Source organism: Marmota flaviventris, chromosome 18 (assembly GCF_047511675.1).
Source record: "Marmota flaviventris isolate mMarFla1 chromosome 18, mMarFla1.hap1, whole genome shotgun sequence".
Lineage (NCBI taxonomy): Eukaryota > Metazoa > Chordata > Mammalia > Rodentia > Sciuridae > Marmota > Marmota flaviventris.
This window is the reverse complement of record NC_092515.1, coordinates 4,050,505-4,062,590: the sequence shown is the minus strand read 5'-3', so window position 1 is coordinate 4,062,590 and position 12,086 is coordinate 4,050,505. Positions and strand designations below refer to the sequence as shown.

General features: G+C 46.8%; 1 protein-coding gene across 1 annotated transcript in view; it reads right to left on the bottom strand.

The window, feature by feature from the left end:
* Ppp2r1a (protein phosphatase 2 scaffold subunit Aalpha) overlaps window positions 1-10,987 on the bottom strand; it is a 29,808-nt gene extending 18,821 nt beyond the window's left edge. Inside the window, exon 1 of the mRNA XM_027921612.2 lies at window positions 10,830-10,987. Coding sequence (XP_027777413.1) covers window positions 10,830-10,907 — 78 coding nt within the window. The 5' untranslated portion in view covers window positions 10,908-10,987. The remainder of the gene's footprint in view (window positions 1-10,829) is intronic.
* Between the last annotated feature and the right edge of the window lie 1,099 nt (window positions 10,988-12,086).

Genomic DNA, 12,086 nt, shown 5'->3' with positions numbered 1-12,086 from the left:
CACTGAGCACACAGGCCTTGATGGGTTTTCCCACCCAGTCTAGCATTAGATCAGACCCCTCAGAGCCTGCACAGGAAACAACCCAGCTGACACCTTGATTTTAGACTTCTGGTCTCCAAAGAGTAACAGGACAAATCTATTGCTGAAGTCACCTTCTTTTTGGTGATTTGCTGCAGCAGCCCTAAAGAACAGATATGTTGGTTAACACACATGACAGGTCACTCTCAAAGCATTTATGTGCTGGGTCCTCAATGGAGCCTCTCAGCCTGGGAGGGAAGCACCACTGACACCCTCTCCACCTATGGCAACTGAGGCCCAGACCAGCTGCTCTGGGGCAGGATAACTGAAACCTTCCCCTTGAGTTTCTCCATCTCCACAAGGGTGAGTCTCTCAAGGCTGTCCAGAGACTGTGACAAGATCACGCCTCTTGGCAATAAAAGAACCTAAAGATGAAGTCTTGTAAGACCCACAATTTATTTTCTACCAAAGAATAAGATGTACACAGAGACAGACCTATGAAATGATAGAAAAGCAAATATGACAAAAATAATCCATCACCAAATCCGTGTGCTAAGTATATAGCTGCTCAGTGTGTTAGCCAAGAAGTTAGCAAAACCATTCTATAAATTGCCAGTAAATATTCTCAGCTTTGCAGAGCCCCCATCTCTGTCCCAAACACTCAACTTTACCCTCACGGTTCAAGAGCAGCCACAGAACCCAACATTGCATAAACCAACGAGCATGGCTGAGTTCCAACAAAAGCACACTTGTGCAAGCAGGTAGTGGCTGAATGTGGCCCACAGGCTGCACTTTACTGACTCTTGTACTAATTTCTCAATGTTCTCATGTCTGAACTTTTTCATAAAATACAGTGGGGAGTATTGCCCTAGCTGCCTGCTTTCCTCACTTTGTCTTTAGGCTAGATCTGAGTTCTCTCAGCTGGACTTTAGGGAAAGGCAAACGTGGCTGGGGCCTCAAGTGAGCAGCAGCCCTGAGGACCATGGGATGGTGGCAGGGCATAATCACAATAATCATCATAACTATGCCAGCAAAGGTACCAACCAGCATCTGTTGGTTGTATCCTGTGTGCTTTTAAAAGCTCGACATGGATAATCAACACAACCCCAGAACTGTGCTCACAGGTTTTGTCTCTAGAATACTCATTTTACAGGTGAGGCTGCTGACTTGGAGAGGCTGCCACCTGCTGGAAAGCAACGAGGCCACAAGCAGAGCCCAAGCAGCGTAACTCAAATCTCCACACCACAGTACCTAAGGGATGCCCAAGAGGCAGGCTCGGAGAGCCAGTCCTCTCCCACAATGGAGAGCTGTCCTTGGACATTCTAGTTGTGGTTTTATTAATAATGTCCTCCAGTCTGTTCAGGCAGAGGGCTCACGACTGCATGACAGAGGTGGTGTTTCAGAGCAGGCCACCTAGGTTCAAGGCTAAACTGTTTACATAAGCTGTGGGATCTTGGGAAATTTTTCCACCTTTCTGAGCCTCATTTTTTCTACCTGGAAGTGGGAACGATAATACCTAACCTCAGGAGGTTATCATGAGTACAAAGTGACACACTCTCTAGAATACCCCAGCACCAGAGAAAGATCAGTCAAAGCAGCTGTGGCACCTCCCCCTGCTGACAGCATCCTAATTTTGTTGGAGTAATCCGGAAGCGCACAGGAGGCGGCTAGCCAACTGCCCACCAAATAATGATGGCAAATTCTTCCCATAATGCTTATTATGCTCCAGTTCTGCATGCTTTCAAGTTTAACTCAATTGACCCTCACATCCCCATGAAGGGACACAGGACACCCATCTGATGACAGAGAAACAAAGCACAGAGAGGTTGAATACCCTCACACAGTCCATAGGCAGCAGAGCCAGGACACAGTCCAGCTGCATGCAGGCTCTCTACCAGTATCAAAAGTTTCTGCTTTTTTCTAGGGGGAGGGAAGTTGATGGCAGTGTCCAACGTAAGCAGATTTAACACTGACATAATTTTGAAATAGAGGTAAGCATAAATAATATTAAACGATGCATACAACAGATAAAATAAAATAGGGATATGTTGTGATTCCCACTGGTGACAGGTTCTACTTATAAGTCTTCTGTCATAATATACTTCCAATAGAAGGAAAGTTAGATGTAAGTTAGAAGTTAGTGAAAATTAAGTTACTTTTCCCATTCAAATTCATGGGTCTGCCTAGGGATCAGAGATGAGCCCCAGGTCAAGAGCGCCTGCCTACATTGGTTATACTGTGGCTCACATCCCTTGGTTTTCAGCTACGCACAAGACCACCTTGGAAAAGACATTTCCAAGTCACTTTAATTCTGAATGTGCTACTAAAGACCAACATCTGGCCAGTGAAACCCAAGTGAAAATGGTATATGCTACTTCTGGGAAGTGTGTTTATAGTAAAATGGGGCGACACCTTCCTTCCTGTGTGGAATGTGGTCATAATGTCCGGGGCTTCAGCAGCCATCTCAGGGCCTTGAAGTAACCTAGAAGGTGGTGGTAAGGGAAGAATATGCAGAGTACAATGGTAGGAGAGTGGGACCCTAATGGTAAGAGAGTGGGACCCTAACATCATGGAGTGTCACAGCAGCTTGGACTACCAGCAGACATTTTAATCATCAGTCAGACATAAACTTCAAGCTCATTTAAGCCCATTACTTAGAGTTTTCCTATCATCTTAAACTTGATCCCAATTGACTCAGCACATGGCCTAGTTGCGAACGAGATCTAAGGGCAGTCTGCTGGGGAGTCCAGAAAAGAACCCCTCCTTGACTCAAGGGAGGAAGGAGGTAAGTCCCTCTGTGTCCTGGGCTGGCCCTTCTTTCCCTGTGGTTCCAAGGACAGCAGATGCTATGGCCACCCTGTGACCATAAGGCTGGTCAAGAGTGGTGTGCTTGACCCAATTCTTTGATATTCCTGAACTGCTGAACTTGTTTATGAGAAAAAAATAATGAACCTCCTTATTTAAACCAATCTCAACTGGGTTTTCCTGCAGCATTCTTGACAGAAGTTATTAATATTGTTTCTTCATCATGTCGTATCCCAAAAGAACTTCCTTGGGTACTGTCTTCCAAGTGTGCTGCCGCCAGCACTTACCACAGTCCACCCATTGGGCTCCATGTCTGCACTTTTACCAAGGACCTATCTCCAAAAGGCCTCAGCACAAAGCCCAGCACATGAAAATCTAAAGAATAAAATCCTCCTTCCCTCTGCCTGCACCTGCAGAAACACTACCCACTTCTAGGACTCATCTCACATGCAACCCATGGAGCCTTCCCTGAAATGAGTGAGTGCAGTATGATCCCACAGGATCCCATACCCAGAATGTCTTCCTTTCACAATCCAAATAAAAAGTCAGCAGCCTTACTCTGACTGACCTAGTGCCTATCTATTGATCCACAGTCCCCCTTGCTCCCTGGGTGCCTGGGGCAATGGCTTCCTTGAGAGTAATCAGCCAACAAACAACCCACAGCCACTCCCAGTCCAGGTCTGCACACTTGCTGGCTTGTTTCCTTGGACTGGTAATTCTCCCCCATGTGCCCCAGGGCTCCTCCCTCACCTCCTGGGGTCTCTGCTCAACCTCACCTGGTAACCACCCTACACACAACAGTATCCCAGCACCCACCCCAGCACTCTGCACAGCTTAACTCCTATCATGCCCCAACATGAACTTGCTAGCTTACTGTTTCTCCTCCCCTCCGAGAGCATGAGCCTGGCTAGGGCAAGGGACTCTGCCTTCTTCACTCTGCTCCAAGAACCTAATGCAGGGCCTGGTACAGAGGAAGTACCCAATAAATATTCGCAGGATTAATTTTGGTAAAATAAACATAATACAGATATTAGTATATGCAGAGGAATATGTTCAAAACAGTTGCTTTGGTAAAGACGGTGGCCAACAATGGAGGTGGGATGTGTATGGTTTGACAATGTTCAATGAATGACAGAAGTGTCTCCCCACTCTAAAGCCCTAAAGTCTATGCATCCTTCCTCCTTATTCCATGAAGGACCAAATTTTTAAATAAAAATAATGTGGGTGGGTGGATGTGTGTGGGAAATACTAAGCACCCACCTGATGACTGTTTAGAATCATCACTGAGAAGTAAGAACAGCCAATGTGACCTCTATTTCTGTAGCAACCGATTTTTTTTCTTTCTTTTTTTTTTTTTTAAATAATCAATGAGTCTACTCTGGCTTCACCAGTTACTAGCTAAGGATCCTCATGCCAGTCCCAGGCATTTTGGAACTACAGTTTCCTCATTGTAAAATGAAAAATATAAGGCCTAACTCACAGGCTCACTAGGATGATAAAGTAAGGACAACAGAGAAGAGCCTGACACATAATAAGCACTTAATATTGCCTGTTATTATTCTCATGTTCTTTCTGAAACAGGGGAAAGAAAAAAAGTACACTAAAGCGGAGCGGGGAGTAATTTCCCTACCCCCTTGGAAGCCATAGCACCTAGGAACACTTCTCAGTTTGCTTGGTTGGCATTATGATTATTTACACACATGCATGATCCCCCATTTGGAAGACAACCTGTCTCTGGGATAAGGGTCAGGACTGGTACCAAATGAGGATTCCTGAACTAGAATCCAGTACAGAACTGGCCCTACTGAAAAACACAGATCTTTAGGCAAGTACCAAAAGCAAACAAGGAAGCTCCTGCCTCTGCCAAGGCCGAAGCAAAGGCTCTGAAAGTCAAGAAGGTAGAGCCAAAAGGCCTCAACAGTCACACCCACACACCTGCATAACACCCACCTTCAGGGGCCCAAGACACTGCAGTTCCACAGGCAGCCCAAGTATCCTCAGACAGCCCACCCCACCCCACCCCCGCCCAGAAGCACACTGACGGCATCCACCAAGATTTCCTGACCACGGACTCTACCATGAAGCAGATGGAGGCACTGCTCTGTTGCCACTGTGCACTCTGGAGGTCAAGGCCAACAGCACTAGACAAGCCATGCTGAAAAGAGCTCTATTACACCACATGGCCAAGGTCAACAGGCTGACCAGCCCTGACAGCCAGAAGGAATGTTATGTTCAGCTGGCTCCTGATTGTGATGCTTTGGGTGCTGAAAACAATCAAACTCATCTAAACTAGTCCAGCTGGTTAAACTTTGTTTTTTTCACCATAAATACAGACACACACACACACAACAGATTTTAAAGGTTTTAAAACCCCAGCTACTATTTACAGAGTGCTTTCTATGTGCTAGGTTCAGAACTAGACACTTAAACGTGTTCTCTCTCACAGCAAAGGAAGAGGCAAACACTACTCTGCACTCATTTCCTCACAGATGAGGAAACTGAGGCACAGAGAGGGGAAACTGTCCCTCAGTGAATTTGTGGCAAAGCCTAGACTGAACCTGTGCTCTTCGCAACTGCCCTCTTCCAACTCCTTATTTGTAAGCTCTTAGAGGGCAAACTCCTTTTCTATGTTCTGCTTTACCAAATCCCAAGACACTCCATAAAAAGAAGCCCAAATCTGGAACACCATGTTTCCAAGATGTAGACACAGGGGAATTCTGCAATGTCTCAGATGATGGCTGGTAACTGCTCTGTCTTTACATAATCTATCTAATTCATTTGGAAAACCTTGATGCGTGTGCCTTCCATCCTTTTTTCATTTAACAAGAACACCAAGGTCCTAGGGCTGGGGATGTAGTTCAGTGGTAGAGCACTTGCCTAGCATGCCCAAGGTCCTAGGTTCTATGCCCAGAACCAGTGTGTTAAAAAGGAAGAAAACCAAAGACCCAAAGGGTTGAGTAACTTGTACAGAAGCCAATTTGGAATTTGAACCTTGATGTGCAAGACAATCTCTGCAGGGAGGCCAAGGCTAGGTGGTGGATGTGCCCTCAAGCCCAGAGCCCTTGGCTAATTCTAGTTTTGCCACTCACTAGATTGTACGATACGGGCAGAGTATCCTTATTTATTAAATGGGAAGAATTCCAGACTTTAAATTTTGGTTTAAATTATATTTCATGGCCAAATCTGATGTAAACCAAACCAACTACAAAAGGATGCTTCTGAAACAATCAGGAAAATCAAACGATACCAAAGAATTGCTGTTAACTTGGATGTGATAACGGCAGTGTGGTTATAAAAGTGTACGTTGTTTTAGAGTCGCATACTGAATAACGTAGAAGGAAATGTCTGAAGCCTAGAATTTATTTTTAAAATACTTCAGGGAAAAAGGAGATAAACAGATGAAACAAATGTGGCAAATATTGCAGAAACTGCTGCAACTAGGTATCTAGTATTATTTTCTCTATGTATTTTTTAAATTTAATGATTAAAAGAAAATTAATGGAAAGAAAATGAGTACCTATCTAAAGTCTTCTGTGTGGATTTGATTAACACATACCAAGTACTCAGCACACTGTGCAGCACATAGCAGGGTTTTCTGACTCAGCACTGCAGCCTTTGGGGCTTGGTAGTCCTTGGTCGTCAGGGGCTGTCCTGGGTATAGTAGGATACAGTGTAGCATTGCTGGCTTCTACTGTAGATGTGAGCAGTACTCCTTACCAGCTGAGATGCTGCCAACACAGCTTTCTGGCCTCTGCCTGGAACCGGCTTGTGTGGGGAGGCTTGGACAAGACGTGTAAACCTAGTGAATCTATGGCGGGCAGAGCATGAAGAACTAAACCTCTGCACCTTCCCACATCTGCTAGGCAGCCACTTACCATACCATTCCACTGCATCCCCACAACCAGCAGACGTGGATTCTTTGCCAGTGTGCACTGTGGAGGTCAAGAGTGCACACATTTTACAGATGAGGGGTCTGGGCCCAAAGACAGGAGCTACTATAGGGACACACAGAACAAACTGGCGGAACTGAGGTCAAACTTCCATCATCCTCGCTTCCTCTCTCTACAGCACCCACCACACCACATCCAACCCATCAGCCCTGCTTGACATGTCCCAAATCCAACCATCTTCCCCCATCTATGTGCTAACACTGGGCCTGTGTTCTGCAATGGCTTCTCATAAGCTATCTGCTCCTGCGCATCTCCTGCCCCAACAGCCAGAAGGACCCTTTAAAACATTTTGCTCCTCTGCTCAAAGGCCTCACCTAATCTAGCCTCATCTCAGTCCCCACATCCCACCACTTTCCCATTCACCCAACTTCAGCCTCGTGGGCCTTCCTGCTGTTCCCACTTGTGGCCTCTGTACCTACTTTTTCTCTGCCCATGCCCAGATTTTCTTACCTCACCTGTTCATTCTCCTTCCTTTCATTCAAGGCCTTGCTCAACATCCCTTCTCAGGGGAGCCTTCCCTGACCTAAACATCAGCCCTGGGCTTGCTCTATTCCCTGTTGCTACCTTGTTTTTCTTCTTAGCAAACACTGCCACTGACATCACATTACTGATCCATCATCTGTCTTCCCTACTAAAGTATAAACCCCACAAGGGCAGCAGCTCCCTACTGTATCTGCGGCATCTGAAACAGAATCTCCCACATAGGAGGTACTGCATAAATATTTCCTGAAAAGAATGTGTTGAGACTATAGGATTTGGTATTCCATGTTCTTTCCAGTATCCTGTACTGTCTCACGCCTCAGCTTCAAGGCTTTGGCCAAGTTGTTTCCCTTTACTGTGCTTCAGTTTCCAGATCTGGAAAATGTAGACGAGTAAGGGATCTACTTCAAAGTTGTGAGATTCAATGAGAACATAAAAATGATTCTTTTGTACAGCACCTTGTACAGGCAAACATCCAGTAATTTGACAGTGATGGTTTAAGTCAGAAACTGACATTTTCCCCCAAAAAGAGACAGACAGTAAATATACATATGGGTGTATCTGAGTTTTAAAATTAATCAATAAAAAAAAACTTTATTTAAAAAAACAAGCAAGCATACAGCCAGGCAGCTGTTTGCCAAGCCCAGGCTTAAATGATGGCTCATGAGGTTTTTGCAAGGTCTGACCTGAGCTTCCTCTTCCAACTTCATTTCCCATCATAAACAGCTTATTCCCTTGGCTCCTATGGCCTTCTTTCTGATCCATAACACCTTCTACCTACTCCTGCCTTAGGACCTTTACACTAATTTCCTCTGCCTGGGATGCTGTTTCCTAGATATCCATGAGGCCTGCTGCCTCCTCTGTGCTCAAATGTTACCGACACTGGCCGTCCTATATAAAACTCCATGCAGCACACTCTCCAATCTCCTCCAGACCCAACCCACCATCTACCATTCTCTATACTGAACTTGGTTTCTTGTCTGTCTCAAAAAAATGAGCTCCACGAAAGCATTTTTTGCTCATGGTACACTGTTGTGTCCCCACAGTTAAGTACTCCATAAATACTTGCTGAATAGCACCCCTTCAAAAACCTCAAGGAAAAAAAAAGTAACAAAAAATATTAATTACTTAAAACTAAAGCAAAAAGAAAATATTTTAGAACCATCTTCAATCTCCTATGATTTTCCCCCTCAATCTCTACTTTCTAATTATAGTAACTATGATAGGCAGAATGAGATCCACCAATATATCCCTGTTCTAATCCCAGAACCCGTGAGTATCTATCTACCTTATACTGCAAAAGAGATTCTGCAGAGGTGATCAAAGTTAAGGATGCTGAGATGCGGAGATGAAGAGAGATTATCTGCGAGTGTCAGAGAACCTTTCCTGACTGTGGTCAGAAGCAGATGTGAGTAGAATGGCTGGAGAGATGCAATGTGGCTGGCTTCAAAATAGAGAAAGGAGTCATGGGCCAAGGAATGTGACAGGCTTACAAAGGTGGGAAAAACAGGGAAACTAGATTTTCCCCTAGAGTCTCCATAAAGCAATGCAGCCTTGACCACACCTTGAGTTTAAGTCCAGTGATACCCATGACAGACTGGATCTCCAGAACTGTAAGACAATAAATTTGTGATCTATAATATCACAAGCTTATAGCAATTGTTACAGCAACCAAAGATAATGTTGACCAAAGATAACCTAGCTCCTTCTTGCCTCAAGGCAAATCTCCCATAAATCAGCTTTTCTCAGTCTTAGCACTAAGGATATTTTGGATGATTATTTTTTTATTGTGCTTTGGGGTCAGTGTCCCATGTATGCAGAATGTTTAACAGCATTTGCCTGCACCCACTTGAGGCCAGCAGCAATTCCCTGGTATGACAACCAAAAATGTCTCCAGGCATTGCCAAATGTCCCCTGGTGGGCAAAATCACCACAAGATGAGAACTACAGCCATTACAGGTCTGCTCCCTCTGGGAGGCTCTTCATCCAGTCCCATCCTCAACTATGCACCCTCAGAAGCACCTTCCCTGACTGGCCCATTCCCCCACCCCATACTGTACTTGCTGTGCTCTCTGCCCAGAAAGCCCCACAGATTCTTCCCCTGCCTTCATAGTAGGGTATTTGCTCAAACATCAAAGCCTCCCCTGACCATGCTTTAAATCACATCCTCCAACACACATACATATCCTCAACTAATACAGCATACATTTCACCTAATGTCCATTGTCTGTTTCCCCTCACTACAAGGTAAACTCCCATGGCCAGAAGTTTTTGTCTGTCTTGTCCTCTGCTGTACAACAGTGTCCAGTTCAGTGCCCAGAGTAAAGGCCCAACAAATACTTGCTGATTCACTATCACATCACCCCATTTGTTTCCTTCTCACCATTTCATACATGTTAATGATACTGTATATTTAATTCTGTTTACCTGCTATATACCTGTATCCTGACAGCAATTGGTGTGACCATGATATGCCCAACACTATACATGGCAGGTGTTCACTGAACAAATTAACTCATACAATGGTCCAATTAACTAGATATTTATCCACATTTGAAAAAAGAGGAAGCCAAGGTTCAAAGAGATTAACTAACTTGCCCATTGTCAATCAGCAAGAAGTGGAAGAGTCAGGATGTGTAACTGTACTCCACCTGACAACAGAACCTAGAAGGCAGGACCAGGTTCAGCAGGTACAACTTCATAAGACGGGAAACAGGCCTAACTGAAGGATGGACCTCTTCAATTGCCAATCCTAATAATACAGGTGACATTTACTGGGCCCTTCCAAGCACCCAGGCACCGTTCTATTTTACGGATTCAGTTCCTCACAACCTCCCAATAAAGGGAAGACTATTATTAGCCCCTATTTTATGGAAAATAGAAGCCCAGGGCCATGAAATAACGTGCACAAGGTCATTCGGAGGGTGGGAGGTGGACCAAAGTCTGAAACCCGCTCAAACCTAAGACGACCGGGATCAGGGGTCTGGGGCACCCTGACCCACTCACCAGAAATGTTAGTCCTCTAAGGAAACTGTGCTAAGGGGCAGCGGGGGACAGCAGGGTTTCAGCGAGAATCACCCCTGAACTTAGCCAGTCCTACCCTCGGGAGTGGAGTGCTTTCACGCCTTCCTTCCCATGGGGATCTACACTAAAATTAGACGCAGAGGGAGGACAGGAAAGGGGATGGCAGCCTTCGCTCTCAGGCCCCAGCTGCCCGCGCTGCCCAGACCCCCGGCCCGCCTCGCGCCAGTCCCGCGCCCAGCCCAGCCCCAGGGGTACTCAGGGCCGCGGCCAATCGCCGAAGCGCCCCAACCACAGCGCCCACGTCCCGGGCCTGCGGAGCGCGCGGCGGCCCGGGACCCTCGAGGCTCGCCGGCCCCCGCCCTCCACGGGTCGACACCCAATCCCGGGCGCCGTCTCTTGGAGTCCGGCGACAGGGAACGTTGAGAGCGGGACGCTGATTGGCCCCCGTCTCCTTCCGCCACTCCCAGCGAACGCTCAGCCCTCTCCGCGAGGGCCTCCAGCGCCCCGGTGTCCCCCTCCCCGTCTTCCCCAAGTCCCCTGGAGCCTCCGGACCTGAACATCCTCGTTGCGAAGCTCATCTATGAGCACCGCAATGGGGTAGAGCGAGTCGTCGCCGTCGGCCGCCGCCATCTTGGCTCCGTCTCGTTCCTGTCAGACTGCGGCCAGCGCTGTGCTGAAACGGGGTTAGGGAGGGGCAGAGCTGGGAGGAGGAGGAAAGGCGGACGTGGGGGCGCCCGAGCCACTCTACAGGGGCTGCCCCACAGTCATTGGCCGCGCTACGGGACGCCAAGCCCGCCCTTCTTTGGTCTAGGCAAGTGAAGTCCCGCCCACTGCCCATTTACCATTGAGCAAACGAAAGAGATTGGCTTGCCGAGCCTACCATAGGGGAAAGGAAGCGGAAGTACGGGGTTTCTTAGCGACCGAGATTGTACCCGCCTACGTCGCTGCTAACAACGGCTGAGACGAGCAGTTGCTTCTAACCAATGAGGACCCGGGAGCGGGAGGAGGCAGATCTGTCCTTTGGCAACTCTGGGAGCAGGCGTAGCTTTTCTTGTGGAGGCCCGCAGGTTTGCGGGTCCTGGATGGCCTAGCTGCGGTTCGGCTGGGCTGGAGGACCGCCTCCCGGCGCCTTTGTGCGGGAGGGCGAGGGAAAGTCTTTGCTTTTTGTAGAAGCCCAGCTTGGGGTGAAACCCTGTTCTCTCCTGCTGGCGCTCCAGACCCTACCTAGGCGCTTCCTAATCCCCTTTCACCCTTGACGGGTGAAAACTAGAGCTGCCGGAGTAGTCTTGCCTTTTCACGCCAATAGCCTCTTTGCCCGAGCTGCACTCTTCTCGGAGTGCCTTTCCTGACCACTCGCCAGATTTCTGCGAAAATCTCCCCCTTCCCTGCCTCCCCTCGTTTCAAACATATTTCAGGCCCCTCCCCTAAGACAGGCTGCTTATTTTATTGTCAGAAGTAAAGCCCTTGAACTATCGTAGATCATGCATTTCTTCAAGAAGCCCTATTTCCTTTGAGCAGTGAGTGTTATTTAGCTAATGCATTTGGGGGCTAGGGTGTATGTTGCTACTAGGTTGTCATCAATTCTAGACTTCTCAGTTGCTAGTTCAGGGAAATGTGCATTTTATAAATTGAGTCCTTACATTTCTAATCATGAATTCATCTTAATAATATGCCAATTCAAATAAAAACTTATGGGATCTTCATTTGCCATGTTCCAATTTTATGTTTATATTCCTTTTTCCTCTTATGCTGAAAAAAAAAAACACTTAGTATTTATCTATAATTGGGAAAATATATAAAATATATGTG